Source organism: Amblyomma mixtum, chromosome 8 (genome assembly GCF_055824585.1).
Source record: "Amblyomma mixtum isolate Tamu chromosome 8, ASM5582458v1, whole genome shotgun sequence".
Lineage (NCBI taxonomy): Eukaryota > Metazoa > Arthropoda > Arachnida > Ixodida > Ixodidae > Amblyomma > Amblyomma mixtum.
In genome coordinates, this window is record NC_143019.1 from 148230785 (window position 1) to 148249144 (window position 18360).

Here is an 18360-nt window from a genome sequence, read left to right on the forward strand (position 1 = left end):
CAGTCCCCAAGTTTACACAGGCTCTCATTGGGTAGGTTCTGGCTGTGATTATTTTTAACAACACTGTAGATTAGCCAGTCGTCTGAAAACAGTTTACCCACAACACACTCATCGATATTTTTAGGAATGTCATTCACATAAATCAAACACAACAAGGGTCTGAGCACAGCACCAGATATCATACTTGCAGCTCATCATGATTAACACATGCACACTGAACATGCTGGGAGTGGTTTGCCAGATAGGCTTGAAGCCAAAGGACCAGATTTTCAGGAATTCCTCCTTCTCGTATACTGTTTAGGAGTAAAGTGTGTGGTACACGATGGAATGCTCTAGACAAATCTAAAAAAAACTGCATCAATTTGTTGGCGCTTATCTATGGCTAAAGCAATGTCGTGGATACAAGAAAGCAGTTGCGTAATTGTGGTGACATTTTTGCGGAAGCCATGCTGGTAATTAGCAAAAAAATTGACTGACTCAAGATTATTGGATTATGGTGGTCTATGACATGTTCGAGAAGTTTGCAGTAGGTGCTTATTAAAGAGATGGGTCTGCAATTACAGCATGCAATCGGTCCCCTGATTTAAACACCGGAACCACTTTGGCCGTCGTTAACCAGTCATGTGGTAAGGAGTTTTGCTGGTAGAAAAAAGAACTGAAAGGTAATGCGACAGAACTTTGGTGTACAGCTTGAGGCCGTCAGTGCGTGGTGGTTTCTCTTCCCTTCCTTGGTGTGCAGAAGGAGGCCTTCACGACTGATAGCAGCAAGGTCAGGTGTGAGGCTGTCTGCTGACCAAATTCGCAAGCATGCAGAGTGGAAACTGTTGCATGGTAGCACCACGGTTTTAAACTTGTCCCACAGACATCTTCACCCTTCTCAGATTCGGTGTGGTAATAATGCAAGCTGTCAAGGTTGGATTCATCATCTGCTTTAGTGAAATTGTGAAACACTTGAACAGAACATTTTTGGTCCTTGCTATCAGTTTAACGATTGCACCAGCTTGGGATTGGCAATGCCATCTGTAGTACTGACTCTGTAATCTGTGGAAACATTTTTTGTAAACGCAAGGTCTAGTGTGGTCTGTGTTGCCGCCGTAACGTGTGTTGGTACGCTTGCAATCTCTTTCAGGCCATGGTAAAATGAGGAGTCGAGAAGAAGGTGTTCACGCGGTATTTTATGCTGTGCGCTTGATTTGTAAGGGATGACAGTGGTTTTGTCTTTGCAACATACCCACAAGGTATTTTGTGAAATGTGCCAGCAGGTTTTTGGTTATGTCAAGGAAGGCCCCTTTTTTCTGGGTTGAAGAAGGATGGATGAAGAGGCATGGACATCTGGGCGAGTTGGTAATAATTCATTGTGGGTGGTAGACGACGGACAAAAGCAACAGACAACACAGACGAGCAGCAAAATTTCTTATTGAGAAGATAAAACATGAAAATCTTCTTTCATGTATAAATGTTTCTTTTTGATTGCTACTAACTTAAAAGAAAGAATAGAAAAAGTATGAACTGCAAGCTCTGCTATAAACAAGAAGAGAACTTGCAGCAAGTGTCCCACATCTACCTCCACTTTGTGTCCTCACACGACTGTTTTCTCACATGGCACTGCAGGGATGTTGTCTGACTTGCAAGAAGTTAGGCTGCAAGTTAGGCAATAAGTTAAAAGTTACAAGAATAGTAGCCAAGATTATGTTGTGCATGTTTTAATTTTTTGTATCAATTTCTGACCCATTGCAGCGGCTTATTTTTGTTTTGCTTGTATTCTTTTTTCTTCTATGTTATCAGCATATTCAACCAATAAATTTTCGAAAAGTTTTGTATGCACAACTGTGTCGTTTTTTTTTCTCGTTTGGAAGTATAATAGGCTACAGTTTGATGTATTACAATGCGCAGTGCATTTAGCACTTCTTGAAGAAATAATTTTTTAACATGGTTTGCAGTAAGGACAGAGTGAAGAGGGGGGTTCATCCCCGTCAAAAACAGGAAGAAATGGGCTTGGGTGGAGCATGTGAAGGGTGGCAGGATAAGATTAAAACGGTAGCTGCAGCTGGCACAGTGATGTGGTCAGGCTGACGAGTTGTCGTTTAGACGAAAAAAGAAGCGGCCTTACTGCTGGGTGCAGAGAAAGAGGTGTTGTCTGTGGGTGTTGCTGTGAGTGTTGTCGTCGTCCATGTGTGTGACCCCCCGTCTTGTGTCTTCTCTCCCTCCTCCTTCCCTCCACCGGCTGCCCTGGGCAAGCGGACACACCTGCAGGTAAAGCCTCTCTGGGGGGGGGGGGACTCTCTCTGCTGCATGGCTACATCATTGATGCGCACTGAGAAAATGGGAGCCTGTCTCCTTTTGCAAAGAGTGCAGGTGTGCTCTAGTGGGGTACAGCTCAGGTGGGGAACGGCCGCTGTCATGACATCGTGCCCACACTTGAGGTGACCAGTGGATTTTTTTGGATTTCTTCATTTTTCATGCTTGTTAAGTTCTGTGCACACAAAGACGACACAACATGGACGGGGAAGATGCGACAGGCCGCAACTTTCAACTGTTTTATTCCGAAAAGTCGGATGACCCAAATAGGTGAAACGCGCTGTCGTTTGGTGCGTCTTGAGTCAGCCCTTGGGAAGGCACACGAAAGCTTTGGCAATCAGATCACTGGGCTAAAACTGGCAGGCTTTCTCTTGATATCGGTGAGTTCAGTTGCCAAAGCTTTGCTCAAGAAGATTAAAGGAAAAGGAATGATTCAATAGCCACAGTTCCTCGAAAGAAAGGGAAACCTGTAGTCATCCCCTAATGTGGCACATAACCTCAAGCGTGTGGCTAACAAGTTCAAGGTGCCCGTGGTTTTTCGGCTCTAAGGAAACCCTCTTCACTGTGTCGTCTGATTCCACACGATAGTAGCAACAATTCAGACTGTGAACCAGTTTGTGGAGGGTGAAAAAGGGTGTAGTGTACAAAATTCTGTAGAAACGCGGGAAGGTGTGCAATGGGGCCAGTGTGTGAATGAGCACCCGTGGAACAGGCTCACTCCTGCCCCTACACATCAGTGGATGGGGAACAGAAGGTGCCACAGCCAGTGTGTGATGCCAGGCATCTTGAGCAGGAGCATTGGCATGCTTGCGTGGGAACTGGTGGAGGCCTACCATGTTAGGAAGCACGGTAGTGCATCCATCTGTGACATTGTTTGACAGAGATTTTGCCTTCCATATATATACGAGCTATGCGACCTGTGCCTTTTCCGTTTTTTTTTGCCCAGCACGTGCCGATCTATCTGATCATCCCTTCCCTTTTTGGGTAATAAGTCACCTGCTTTTTGTGAATAAAATAGTTGCAAGTTGCACACCGTCGTGTCTTCCTCATCCTTATTCTGTCGCCTTTGTGTGCTTGGAAAAGATATCTGGGATTAACGCCACTGGGCCTGCTTTGAGTGGCTGTATCCAACTATTTGGCTGCAGGGAGTGGCTTCATGTGTCTTTTGTGGCTGCTGTAGGGTTTCCTCCCAGTGTTTTGCCCTTTTCCGCTTGTCTGTGTGACTTGTGTGCGTTAATGTCTCGTAAAGGTTGTGCCTAAATTATCACTGAGTTTGTGTCCTGGTTGTGTGCCAATAGGGGGGGCATGAGCAGGCACAACGTGACAACATCTATCCCCTGAACCCTACGAGGGGGGACCCCCCAAAAAAAAATATGAACTGAGAGTGTGCTGTCATTCATAGACGTAGTAGAGAGTTCTACCGCTAGGTGGGGGTTAGTAGAGACCTTCAAGAAACAGCTGTGTAGACGGCATCAGTTTGTAGGTTAATATTTGAGCGTAGTGTTGTGTTTCGCTTGCTGTTATTCACTTGCGAAATGAAGGAAGTGTGTAAAAAAGCTTTGCCTGTGAAGAAACATAAAAGTGGCTGTCAGTGGCTGAATGCTGAAATCCTGGCTGCTGTAAAAAAAAAAACGAAGCTATCTGGTCTCGATGCCGCAGGGCACCAAAAATGACAAACTTCGAGCAGAATATCGTCGCATCAGAAACAAGTTAACTGCACTTATTCGCTTATCAAAGAGAAAGTTCTTTGCACAACAGTTTCGCAGCACTCGTCGCGATGTCGGAACACCTGGTCTCTGATTAACCAGTTACGTGGTAACCAACGCTTGTCCATTCAAGAATCAGTGGAGCACAATTTCGGTGTTGTGTCGCATATTTTGGCGAATGAGTTTAATAACGATTTTTTCACTGAGCAATGGGTCGCAGTCCAAACTGTGAGCTCGGCGAAAATGACAAAAAGCGTATCGCCATCGGCTTTCCTTCTCTTATGACAGATTCTGATCGTTTCAGCATTTTGTCTAGCCTGAAACGTAACAAATCCGCCGGACTGGACAACATTTTCATAGGTGATCTGATAAGAAACATTACAGCTCTGAAAAATGTTTTGCTGCTTATCTTAAACGGCATAATTAAAAGTGGTACATGGCCAGAATCACTGAAGAGCACTCGCGTTGTTCCTCTGTACAAAAGCGGGAAGAAGATTGATATTGCAAACTACCGCCCTATATCTATTCTTTCCTGCGTATCCCAGATATTGGAAAAACATGTACTTTCTGTGATGAATGCTGAATTACTAAACATGACCTAATGAGTGGGAACCAGTACGGTTTTGTCAGTGGGTCAGGAACACAGGTGCTATTGGAAAATCTCTCCGTATTGCTGCATCAAAGCTTGGAGAACAATGAGGTGGCATTTTCACTTTTTGTGGATGTAAAAAAAGCTTTCTCCACTGTAAATCATCAAATTTTGTGCTCTAAACTTACTCGTATGGATTTAGGGGTCCTTTTTTGTCATTAATTGGAAACTACACAATCGTTCTCAAGCAGTCATGTTTGGGCCTATCTGCAGTGACGCTGTAAATCTATTGTGTGGTGTCCCGCAAGGGTCCATTTTATCTCCTTTGTTGTTTAACTTATATGTGAATGATATGTGTGACCATTTGAAATCATCTTACGCCAATGACACTTTACTAGTTTCAAGCAACCCTGATTTTTCATATGCCCTGGCTAACCTTCAGGAGGACGCTGTTAAAGTTAGTGATTGGTTTGCCTCAAATTTAATACAAATAAATTGCACCAAATCCAGACTTGTCTGTTTCGTAACCTGCATAAAGATGTACCCAGTGCAGGTTCCATATATTTACACACCTCATACTGCTCTTTGTGTTCTTGTCAACCTATAATTAGCGTCCCGTCGGTTAAGTATCTTGGTAGATACATAGACAGTGATTACTCACAGTGCACTCACAGTGCAGACTCCCATTTGTAAGAAACTCGGAAGTGTTGCATGCTTGTTGTTTGATTTGCGAACTATGATGCCATTTTCTATTAGAAAGTTAAGTCGCCCAGGCTCTGGGGTATAGTGCGTTAAGATATGGTATTTGTTGTTTTTTTAACTGCTCTTTCACATGGAAATGTCATGTTAATAGGATTTTGGAAAACATTGCTACAAGCGTTCTCTACTTGCCACAGGAAAACTGTCTTCACCGCAGCCGGTTTGCCTTCTTTTGACAATCTTTTTAAAGAAATTGTAGTACTGAAATATTTTTGGAATAGGGGACCGCAGCTTCGCAGGGGGGCGCTGCGGACGCCAGTGAAATGCGCCCTCTCCGGCCGACTCGGCATTTTTGACCGGGCAAACCGGTCACCCCTCCCATTGAGTAGCTGCGCGAGCGGCGCGCTTTCTCCTGAAAAAAAGCCAGTTCTGCACGTACTGTGCACGTGTTGGCCAGCCTCTTTGTGCAGTCGCGAGCTTTCTCCCTCATGCATGAACGCTGCCGAGCTTCAGAGGATTAGCAATATGTCCAAACGCGTTAGAAAGAAATGCGAACAGCACGGCGCCCACGCGCTGCGCAGTCGGAGTTTATCTTCAATGCGCTTTTACCTCGGTAGTAACAAAAAGACGCTAGAGTGGTACATTATTTTATCACGGATGTCTCTAGTGTATTTGTGTCTCGAGCCAAGTATAAGCGTGACTAAGATAAATTCCAACAGCGGAGCGCGTAGGCACCGCTCTGTTCGCATTTCTTTCAGTTGTGGCAGTACGCTCTGAGATGTAGGTTCAAAGAAACAGTGGACAGTGAATTTTTTTTTCGCTGCGCAAACTTGAAAAAAGAACTGCTGGTGGATCAGGCCCACTCCGTGAAGCAGTCTGTTGACAAAAAGCCGGTACCGTAATGGCGAAATGTGTATGGCAAGTAAATGAGATCATTTGAGACGTGGAATTCGAGGTAAATACCTTTTTTTTTTTTTTGGCGCGGCCATCTTCGCAAGATACTTAATTTCTTTGGGTGGCTGAACAGTTCGGTGCATGCAGGTTTGTTGGCCAAATAATAAGGATGTTGTTACGTGTTTCGCTGAATAATAATGGAAATAATTTTTATTTTAACTTAAAATAAACTGGCCTTAAGGCGACACACAAGGCTGAAGAGAAAAACGAACACACGCACGAAATGCGCCTACCAGCTAAAAGAAAAAATGCTCTAGTTCGGTCTATCCCTACCACTGAGATAAGCGGTTGGTATATTTATTTTAATGCCGATTACAGCGCACGCACATCCCCAAAACAATTTATTTTCAGAGCCATCGCTCATATGCGAACGCTCATTCATGTGCAAGCAAACATTTTGATTATTTTTATTTTTAGAAATTTTTTACATGTAAAAGCAACTTCGAAAATTGAGCCAGGCGTCACAAGTCGTAACATTGAGGCGATCACTGGCCTTGCCTCCCACGAGTCTGCATAACGCTGCTAGCTGTTGTTGTCAGTCTCCAAAATAAAAAATGGCAAAGGTTTACTAAACACTCCATGCTTAGTGAATTACAGCAAAAACTGGTCAGAAATAATATTACGCGTGCAACTTACCAAACGTGTTTAGCAACAGAAAAAAGCTTACTTCACCCTGCCCACAGCAGTTATCGAGGCCGGCTGTTTCTTGTTCTCATCCATTTCACACCCAACAATTCCGGACAAAAACATTTTTGAACAGGAAAGAGTGTATGAACGAATTTTTTTTTTTCATATACTGGAAGATTTCACTGTAGCAATCTCCCATCGATAGGCTTGGATTTTTTTTTCCGTATTAACGTTTCTCCTATCGTCAACTGCTCGATACGAGTGATGAAAAATTTTTAAGATTTAGCTACATATAGAAAGGGTGGACCATTACCTTCAATATTTCCATTACTGTACGTTACAATTTTCCGATATTAATTTTTTTTCCCCCAAGAATGTAGGACATGTCCAGGAAATCTGTAGAATTCCACGGGCAGTCCTTGGCCGTTGATGTTCAGAGAACTGTTGTGACAGCCCCTGACACAAGTTTCTCCACTCTTAGAACGTCGCGGAATTCCAGCCATGACTCACAGCAAGCGGCAACACCACTTTTGTGCTCCCGCGAGCAGGACTGCACGTGTTCACAATGAAAGAGAAAGTGCGAGCGGCGTGAGCAGCACGCGCGTACCAGTCGACAGGCAACTGCTCAATGCGCTCCGCTGGCGACGTGCCCGGACGGAAACGCCAAAATGACCGGCAGGGGAGAAGTGGCGCTGGTGCAGTGAGAGCAAACTTCAGGTGCGCTTCCCTATAGCACGCGCACACACACGCACTTGTATGAACACACCAACTAACCTTCGGCCCTCAGTCCCCAGGGGCTGCAGAGCAACGGACCAAGGCGGCAGTCAGACCTGTGACGCAGCGGAGGGGGCTGAGAATCCCTGGCTCCGGACAGGACGTCCTTGGAGACTGAACCTGGCAATGTTTAACTCTAGAACCTTATCCACTGAGGCTAGCTTAGCAGGGCTGTTGGAGGAATTAGCCGGTATTAAATGGGATGTCATAGGGCTTAGTGAGATCAGGAAGACAGGTGAGGCGTATACAGTACTAAAGGGTGGGCACGTACTGTGCTATCGTGGATTAGCAGATAGACGAGAACTAGGTGTGGGATTCCTCATCAATCAGGATATGGCTGGCAACATAGAGGAATTCTATAGCATTAACGAGAGGGTGGCAGCTATCGTAATTAGGCTTAATAAGAGGCACAAGATGAAGATGAAGGCCTACGTGCCCACATCGAGCCATGATGACCAGATCGTTGAAAGCTTCTACGTAGATGTGGAATCGGCAATGGCCAAAGTAAAATCAGAGTACACTGTACTGATGGGCGACTTTAATGCGAAGGTAGGCAAGAAGCAGGCTGGAGACCATATGGTACGTGACTATGGCATAGGTTCTAGGAACAGTCGGGGAGAGTTATTAGTAGAGTTCGCAGATAGAAATAACTTACGGATCATGAATACCTTCTTCCGCAAACGAGCAAACAGGAAGTGGACGTGGAAGAGCCCCAATGGTGAGACTAAAAATGAAATAGACTTCATACTGTGTGCACACCCTGGCATCGTAGAGGATGTGGAGGTCCTCGGTAAGGTCTGTTGTAGCGACCACAGAATGGTAAGGTCTCGTGTTAACTTAGATTTGAAGAGGGAACGGAGGAAACTGGTGAAGCGAAAGGCTATTAACGAGTTTGCATTAAGAGGGAAAGTAGAGGAACTCAGGATTTTGCGCTTTAACTGAAGATGACGACCGTAATGTTCCAACAATGAGCAATCGTCTCACAAATATCATAACGGAGTGTGCCATAGAAGTAGGCGGTATGATGTAGTAGAACTTTTTGACGGGTTAGTTGGTACATCGTCTTGAAAGAATGTCGTACGCCAAAAAAAGGACGAAACGGGAAGGAAAAACACAGAACAGGAAAGAGGCGCAACTTCCCACTTTAATAACAGGAAAGGAAACCAGGCGCTCTTTTATAGCCGCTGAGCTGCACGAGGATGGTTTGACGGGATACCGGGAAGCTATCTCAGGAGACTAAGGATCTGATTAAGAAACGGCAAAACATGAGGACGTCTAACTCCATCGATAGAATAGAGCTAGTAGAGCTGTCGAAGTTAATAAATAAGCGCAAGGTAGCTGACATAAGGAAGTTTAACATGGAGAAAATCGAGCATGCTCTAGAAAACTGAGGTAGCCTAAAAGCAGCGAAGAGAAAACTAGGCATAGGTAAAAACCAGATGCATGCGATAAGATACAAAGAGGGCAATGTCATTAGCAATATGGATAAGGTAGTTAAAGTAGCCGAAGAGTTTTACACAAATACAGTAGCGATTGCAATCAGAATATTACTGAGGCAGTGGAACACGGCAATGGGACATCCCGCCAGTAAAGAAGGAGGAAGTAAAGAAAGCCTTAGGAGCAATGCAGAGGGGTGAAAGCAGCTGGTGATGATCAAATAACAGCAGATTTGTTGAAGGACGGAGGAGAGATTGTGCAAGAAAAACTAGCCACCCTGTATACGCAATGCCTTGTGACCTTGAGCGTACCTAGAGCTTGGAAAAACACTAATATTATCTTAATTCATAAGAAAGGAGACGTCAAGGACTTGAAGAATTGCAGACCGATAAGCTTACTGTCTGTTGCCTACAAGGTATTTACTAAGGTAATCGCTAATAGGGTCAGGGCAACCCTAGACTTCAATCACCCAAAGGACCAGGCAGGCTTTCGTAAAGGATACTCGACAATGGACCATATTCACACAATCAATCAGGTGATAGAGAAATGCGCAGAATATAACCAGCCCCTATATATAGCCTTCATTGATTACGAGAAAGCATTTGACTCAGTAGAAACCTCAGCAGTCATGCAGGCATTGCGGAATCAGGGTGTAGAAGAGTTATGTGAAAATATTGGAAGATACTTATAACGATTGCACAGCTACCATAGTTCTCCATATAGTCAGTAATAAAATTCCAATAAAGAAAGGTGTCAGGCAGGGAGACACGATCTCGCCTATGCTCTTCACTGCCTGCTTACAGGAGGTATTCCGGGGCCTGAAATGGGAGCAGATGGGGATAAGAGTTAACGGAGTATACCTGAGTAATTTGCGATTTGCTGATGACATTGCCTTGCTAAGTCACTCAGGACATGAACTGCAAAGCATGATCAATGAATTAGACAGGCAGAGCAGAACGGTGGGGCTAAAAATTAACATGCAGAAAACCAAAGTAATGTTCAATAGCCTTGCAAGGGAACCAGTTTGCAATTGGTAGCCAGGTGCTGGATGTAGTAAGGGAATATGTCTACTTAAGGGGGCAGGTAGCGACAGCTGATCCAGATCATGAGAGGGAAATAACTAGAAGAATAAGAATGGGGTGGAGGTTCCCTCAGGTCATGAATGGCAGTTTACCAATATCCCTCAAGAGAAGAGTATAGAACAGCTGTATCTTACCAGTACTCACCTATGGGGCAGAAACGTGGAGGCTAACAAAGAGGGTTCAGGTTAAGTTAAGAACAACGCAGCGAGCTATGGAAAGGAAAATGATAGGTGTAATGTTAAGAGATCGGAAGAGGGCGGAGTGGGTGAGGGAACAAACGCAGGTTAATGACATCCTAGTTGAAATCAAGAGGAAGAAGTGGGCTTGGGCAGGGCATGTAATGAGAAGGCAAGATAACCGCTGGTCCTTAAGGGTAACGGAGTGGATTGCAAGAGAAGGCAAGCGTAGCAGTGGGCGGCAGAAAATTAGGTGGGCGGATGAGATTAAGAAATTTGCGTGAATATGGTAGCCGCGGCTGGTGAAGGACAGGGTTAATTGGAGTGACATGGGAGAGGCCTTTGCCCTGCAGTGGGCGTAGCCAGGCTGATGTTGATGATTATTATTATTATTATTTTATTGTTCCACCTGCGAAGTCTTTATGGCAAATTTAAAAGAACAAAGAGTGTGTTTGAAATTGTGTTTCCTGCTTGAAAAATCGGCAACGGAAGCTTACCAAATGTTGCAGTAGGCTTTTGAAAAGGATGCTATGAGCCGCACACAAGTTTTCAAGTGGTTTGGGCGCTTCAAATGTGGTGAGGTGAGTTTTGAAGACCATGCTTGTTCTGGGCGTCCTTCAACTTCTCGAAACAATGAAAACGTGACATGAAAAAAACAACAAGATTGTCGTTTCATGATCGTCCAAATTTCAGAAGAGACAGGCGTGAGTTGGCGCTCGTGTCAGCGGATTTTGACTGAGCAGTTGCAAATGAGATGTGTTTCCGCTAAATTTGTTCCTTGCCTTCTCACACAGGATCAAAAGAACATTCGATTGAATTTGAGCTGGGACTTAAAAAAAGAGGCTGAAAGTGATCCAAACTTCTTGACCAAAGTCATTACAGCTAGGTGATGCGAGTTGGTGTTACGGGTATGTCCCAGAAACTAAGCAAGCGTCAAGCCAGTGGAAGTCTCCCCGACCAAAAAAGCAAGACAGTTGAAGTCAAATGTGAAAATGATGATCATAGTCTTTTTTGATGTTTGTGGAATTGTGCATCAAGAATTTGTTCCCCCTGGCCAGACTGTTAATCAGCACTTTTGTTTGGAAGTGGTCTGCAAGGGGATGTGTGGAGGAAACGCCCGGAACTTTGGCGATCAAGTTCCTTCATCACCCCCGCACACGCACGGCCCTACGAGTGACTTCTTGGGGATGTTCGCCACCCTCACCAGACCTTTCCGAGAATGCAGTTAAAAGGGAAGTGGTGGGGAGGCCGTACAAACGGCTTCGCAAAGGGTGCCGGACGGTGTCAAAGTTGAAGATGGTTCAAACAGTGGGAAAAAAGACTTGACAAGTGCATCGCATTTTATGGAGAGTACTTTGAAGGTGACTGAAGGAATTTTGTGCAGAAGTTAACAAAGCTTTTATACAAAAAATTTGTTTTTTGTTTGGGTCCCCCCTCATATTATTCATTCCGAGCATTTGTGGCGAAAGCTGGACTTCTCGCATACAAACCGTCATGTTATGGCACAGATATGACCTTGAAGCGACCTTAATTAATCGAAACAATGCAAGGAAGATGACGGGCATGCGCGCAAGCCATTGCCTGGTGCACACTCCCAGCTGGACCAGCTGACCCTCTTGGCCCTGCTCCCGTTGAGAGGCTTCTCCGCCGAATAAATCCCACCTTACAGCTTGGTGGGAATCGAATCTGGGCCTCCGGCATGCGAGACGGGGAGGCTTCCGCTCTGCTACGGGAGTGAATGCACAGATGTCTAAGAAGCATATCTTCGGGATATGCATGAATAATTTAATTATGAGTGTGCAAATTGCAGATATCCCAATTAAGTGAGTAGCGAAGTATGTTTCTGGGGAATTTCCTTCGGGCATGGCATGCAGTGCTGGTGCCGTCATGTGACACCCACTGAGACCCCAATGTATGGCGAAGATGGCGCGCATCTAGTGAATGCACAGATGTCTTAGAAACATATCTTCATGAAGAATGTAATTGCGAGCGTGTAAATTACAGGTGTTCCAGTTAAGCCGATAGCAAAGTTGTCCAGATTACACTCCACATTGCAGACACCAAGCCGCATCTAGTTGCCCGCTACACCAGGTTCAGCACTAGTTAAACCACAGCTAATGTTTTTCACAAGAAAGGGGAGGTGGTTTCATTCCATGAATGCACATGTTGTGGGGACCCCGCAGTCATTTTACTCGTCCTTCACCCCTGTGTGCGGCAGCTGGTGCCACTTTCTTCAAGTGCCGGAAAACGGATGCACCTCTGTGTCATATTTTTGCAGCAAAGTCATGAATTATTTTTGAATTTCGCTCATAGGCTTCTTTGCATTTTTACAAGTGCATTTAAGAGACCTATCATGGTGGCAAAAAAAAAAAAATTGAAAAATTGTTCAGCTTTCAGCAGTTTTTAGTTCTAATACATAATGCGTCCAGAAGACAGCAGGAAGGATTCGCTTTTTATGAAGTCATTGGAACAACTGTGTACCTTTTTTTAATACAAAACCAAATGTGATGTCATTCGATTCCTAGAGAGTGCAATTTCACCATTTGTATGCATGCCTTATGAAGGACTAACTACATTTCTTGAAACAATATCATTCTCTCATATCTGCCCACAAAGGTCTAGTGGACTTTTTTTCCGCAAATCTCTGCTTCAATTTGCCAACAGTGACACTATCCAGCATCTTGACTTTGCCATGGCTTCCAGTGCCATGAGCTGGCACCATAAAACATTATACTACAAAACATTCTTGGTTGGATTAATAATTTCCTTTCCATAATTTGTCTTGGTCTTTCATGTCATGTGGGGGTGACAGTGCCATGAACAACAGACGAGCAGACAGAGGTAACAGTTGAATGAATCCTTTATTTAGCTCCCGCAAAGAATGGAGCAACTCTGCTGCGATAGCAACCGGCATGCTCGGCAGCTGTTGCAGACCAGAATGGCCGCCACTTTTTGGCCGTGCTCAGTTGAAAGCTAACAGCGAACTTTCGAGATAAGTTGCCAGAAGCAGCTACAGCCATCTCAGGTAATGTAGAAGCAGTTGCGCACGGGTGTGAGCGATCGTTCGAGGTAAGCCTATCATCGGAACTCGCGTCATAGACAAAGTGATCAAGCTGAGTGTCAGTGGCCTCGAGCATGAACAAGCTCTGTGGCCCTTGTTTACATTTATTATACTTATTTATTCAAATATCCGTAAAAGTCCTCCAGAAGAGGGTACTACATTGGGGGGGGGGGCGTCACTTGAAACACACTGTAATAACAGTTTGTGAGAATGCAACAAAAAGTAGTAGAAACAACAAAATACACACACATCAGTATCTGAAGTAAGAGTTTTAACATGAGGTCCGGCCGCAGTGATAGCAGGGTGCTCTCGTGCGGTGGAGCTTATCTGTTCGCACCACCGGGGGTGCAAATCCCCGTCGCGGCAATATTTATTTATGGTTTGGCCAGGGTCACCCTCAAGGTCAAGCTTCACACAAGCTCGGTGTTACACCTCGGGTGCTTTCGCAATAAAAAAAAGTATGTCTTGATGTAAGTACGAAGCATTTGTGGAAATCGGGGGGGGGGGGGGTCAACTTCAGTAACAATGCCAGATGGTAGGTTATGTCTGTCAACTGCGGTTCTGGGTGATTGCGTGTGATGAGCAGGGGTGTTTGGCATTGTAAAGGTGGTCTCGGCAATGGCAGAGGCTTACTCTCATGCAAACAATTGGGATGATAAAGTTTGTCAAAAAGAGATAGGCGAGGGTGTTTCTCTCATAGTGGTAGGGGATCCAATTGGGCTCGATTTTTTAAAAATTTAACACTAGAGATAGCAGCTAGAGTGGCATTTTCGCTTTTAAGTTTCTCAACCAGGTCATTCAAAAATGATGCACTCTCTACTACTTGGTAAAGCTCAGTTTTGATGCTAGCAATGTCAACGCCCAAAGTAGAACATTATTGGAAATTTGATCGGCTTGATTACTAAGCCTCAACTCGATGTCGTCGATCCATTTGCCTAGTTCAGCACAGGAAGGCATGATCAGTGAGAAGCAACCAGAGCAGCAGAAGCAACAGCAAATATGTCAAGGAAAACAGCACCGCAGTGTTGGGACTAACCTGTACGAAAATAAGTGGCCACTTAGATGCTGCACACTCCACTGTCCCTGCCCGTACATCGGGCAAACTGGGCGCTGCGTCAACGACCGGCTCGGGGAGCACGCATAAGGAATGGGGAAGGTGCTAACCTTGTCGAGCACTGCCCTACTTGCACAAGGATTGTACACCGGTGTTTTTGGGAGTGAGGATTCTGAGCACAAGCAAATCAAAAACAACCCGTGAAACTATAGAGGCACATTGTATTCAGAGAGCAGGGTCAGAATGTGTCAGCGATATTTCAGTTCTTCTGTACGCTGCAGAAAAGATGTTCCTATCAAAGTTTTTGCGATAAAGATGTGAAATGAGTTTTTTCCTGTTTACCTTGCACGGTGTGCGCCTGCGCTGGTCTGAGTGCATTTAAGCTGTGTGTGCGTCCCTAAATAAGCAGTTGACAGTCAGCGCTGTGTCCGTCTTTCTTCTCTTCCTGCTTCTTTTCTTTGGCCGTGTGCCGTTGCGCTGAAAAACTGAGTTTAAATCAAGTATACCAATTAGCCCAAGAACTAACTCTACTGAAGTTTAAGCTTGACATAGTGGCTAGTGCACAAGGAAGATGCACACAGAAGAAATCCAGACAGGACAAACGCTAGTCTGGATTTCTTCTTGTGTGCGTCTTCCTTGTGCACTAGCCACTATGTCGAATTATAGCAACCAACTGGCCCAAATAAGAGCCTGGGCAGATCAAGATTGGATGGAGCATTTTTAAGTTTACGTCAGGGAAAAGCAGGTGAACAAATATTTGAAGCATGACGCATTACTGGTGACACCAAGATAGAAATTGGATACTTTGTGCAAGTAGTGCTGAGAAGATCTGACCTGCTTTTATGCATTACTCTTTTCTGTGTGTTCAGTTCCATGCCGCAATCTTTGCACCACTGTTCTGTGGAAAAAAATGGATTTGAGTAGAAGCTCATGATCATCAACTGAAGATATATTTTTATAAACTATACAGACATCTGAAAACAGTCAAATGGAAACAGAGTCAGGAATTACTTCAGTTAAATCATTAATATATATATATCAAAAGGAGGAGAGGGCCTAATATACTTCCCTGTGGCTCCCTGGAGTTTACAGCTAGGACATCGGAAATATTGCCATTAATTTCTACAAATTGATCTCTGTTCAGGAGATATGAACTCATCCACTTCAAGGGATACCGAGGCGGTTTTCGATTCAGCCAATTTTTTAGGGTTTTGAAGTAGTGTCATTGCTGATCACGTCTGTGAAATTTTTTCAATTTTGGCTAAAACTGTGCCGCAGTCACCAATTAAAAACGCGATGTTCAAATCTCCCGCACCCCGCGCAAGCGTAGGAGAGGAGAACAGTGGAGAGGGAAACCTCGCCCATGTCGGCCAACGTGACGTCACGTTGTGGAGCCAGGGATACTTTGGCGCACCCGAGCGAGCTTTCACACGCGCGTTGTTTCTCGTGCTGCGTGCGTTGTGACGTACAAAGCGTGTCAACCGACCTTGAGAATCAGAATCAACACGAGGTAGTACTCTGCGTTCGTGTCCATGAACAAATACGGCCGAGACTGTGTCGTCTTCCACTGTTTTTAGCAAGATCAAAAGCTCGCAGCGCAAGCGCTCGCTGCTGTGACGAAGAATTCAAGCCGTCCAAAGCAAGCCTACTCTGCTCGAAGCACTTCCATAAGAGCGGCTACATGCAGATCTTGTCCCTAATGTGACCTCTGGAGATTTCTGTCGAAAAGGTGCGGCTGAACCATGACACAGTTCTTTCGATTTCCTCCCGCATGACAGGCGTGTCACCATTCCGAAGAAGCGCCTCTTTTAAAAGTAGAAACATGCTCACTTAGCCCATTAAGAAACCTTATAGAGGCTCAAGCATGTGTCGCTCTCCTTAGCTTAGGTTCGGCCAGACCACCTGAGACGTGCTCAGCAAGGCTCGGTTAGTGATTTTGTACTCCGTTCGACGTGTCCAAGCAAGCAAGCAAGCAGAGCAAAGCACAATAAAGCAAAGCAAGCAAGCATCGAAGCTCTTCATATGCGGCATCTCGTTTAATCGTAGCTAAGCAAATAAAATGAGAGCATTCGACGATGATTTCGGATGCAAATTTATGAGAGAAATGAATGCCAACCGAGTTTTTGCAAGAAAACACCGCAACCTTACTCGGTTTCTTCATCAAGTTGTGGCAGCGGGCGAGTTGCAGCTAGCTTGGCTTTTAAACACACATATAGTTGGCAACTACTTCACTGAACCTAAACTGCAAATCTAGGAAGGGCGAACGTTTCCGAGGCAGCGATTAATATTTTCTGGCATCTGCTGAATGCACCATGAGTGAAGCAGCAGCCTTGTGCGCGTATTTGGCTTGGTTTCCAGCGCACCATGATTGCGTCACTATCTTGTGGTCACATGCCTCGCAGTGCTTGGCCACTGCGCTTCGCTAATTTTGACACCAACTTTGTGCTCCTTCATCGTTTCCTTGAAATACTTTCTTGCCCCAACCTGCAACGCCGGGTACTGAGAACAGGATTTTTTGTACACAGTGCTTTGGGCCTTTTCTTTAGGATGACGCTCTTCCGGGCGAGCCAGGAGGCGTCCGGTGGTGGTAATTGACTTGAGTATTGTTCGCACCCCTTCCTTTCCGAGAATACGAGCCGAGGTTGTGCTGGCACCTTTTACGCATGGTCTGCATCGCGTCTTTGACGCTTGCGTATGCTTGTGCTAGGCGTAGAATTTTTTGCTTGTGTCTTTTTTGGTTTCAGGCGATACGTGGAATGAGCAAACTGTAGTATCCTTTTCTTCGGAGGTCAGTAAAAAAAAATAGTCGCCGTATTCGCTTTTACAATGACACGGAAAGCTGCGATCTGCACTCAACGCAGAGCCGGATCCGCATCGGCAGCTTCTCCAGTCCTCAAAGTGACGTCACGACCTCTCTTGACCAATCACGGGCGGCGGCGCGCCGCGCGGCGTGCCCCGCGGCACAGGCCGCATATTTCGGCTAAAAAAGGCAATTCGCGCTTGTTTTTGCCTTATTTGGATGCGATATTCCAGTATACAGCATGCCGCTGCCAGCCCGATTTTCAAAAAAAGTGCTTCAGTCTCCCTTTAACGATATAATTAAGAAGTCCAGTGCATTCTAACTTAGAGTAATTTGCCATGCTTAGCTTTATCGAATGCGTTGCAGAAGTCTAACAGCTGCACGTCAACTTGATCAGAGTCATCAAGTGTCCCTGCTAATTCATGTATAGTTGTTACTAATTGCGTAACAGTGGACATCCCTTTCCTGAATCTGTGTTGGTGGGGTGATGAGAGTAAAAAAGGGCACTTTGGCTCTCTAAAGTGCTGCAAGGTGAAAGCGTTTCCTGGTGCACTGTTTCTTTTTTTCACATTTCGTTTTTTCATTTTATTTTTTAATTCCTTTATTTTATTTATGAAACCCATGCATTCACTAGATGCGCCTTTATTCTTGCTCAAACCCTGAGCCTTCGTGGTGGAGTAGTAGCGTCTCCACTTCAAATGCCAAAGGTCCTGGTTCGATTCCCAGCCTCGACGCAGTTCTTTTTTAAGTAGTGATGCCTAACTAAATGTGGACAAATCTGGCGGCACGGCTGCTAACGACAGTATGAGGCCTTAATATAACCTGCCAGTATATGCTCTAATAGCTTGCAGCATGTAATTGATACTGGTCTGTAGTTAGATACTGTGAATTTATCTCCTTTTTTGTGTGGTACGACACGAGCTGTGTTCCAACCAGCTCTGCTGGTCTGTAGAGAAGAAGCCTAAAAAATCTTTGCCAGGAAAGGTGCAACATGAGCTGCGTAGCATTTTAAGAACGTATCGTGAAGGCCATCTGGACCTGGACTTTTCTTTTCATTGCGTTTACATAACAAAGCCAGGACTCCATCAGCTGCTACGGCAGGT

At 45.0% G+C, this 18360-nt stretch overlaps 1 protein-coding gene across 4 annotated transcripts in view; it reads left to right on the forward strand.

The window, feature by feature from the left end:
• The window catches only part of LOC149334760 (glutaminyl-peptide cyclotransferase-like), a 72285-nt gene that overhangs the window by 23956 nt on the left and 29969 nt on the right, over window positions 1-18360 (forward strand). For 2 of the 4 annotated variants that reach the window (XM_089555379.1, XM_089555376.1), the window contains exon 2: window positions 2223-2253. The exons of 1 other annotated variant lie outside the window; for it this stretch is intronic. In XM_089555379.1, coding sequence (XP_089411505.1) covers window positions 2223-2253 — 31 coding nt within the window. The remainder of the gene's footprint in view (window positions 1-2222; window positions 2254-18360) is intronic. One more of the 4 variants, XM_089555377.1, reaches the window with a different exon arrangement.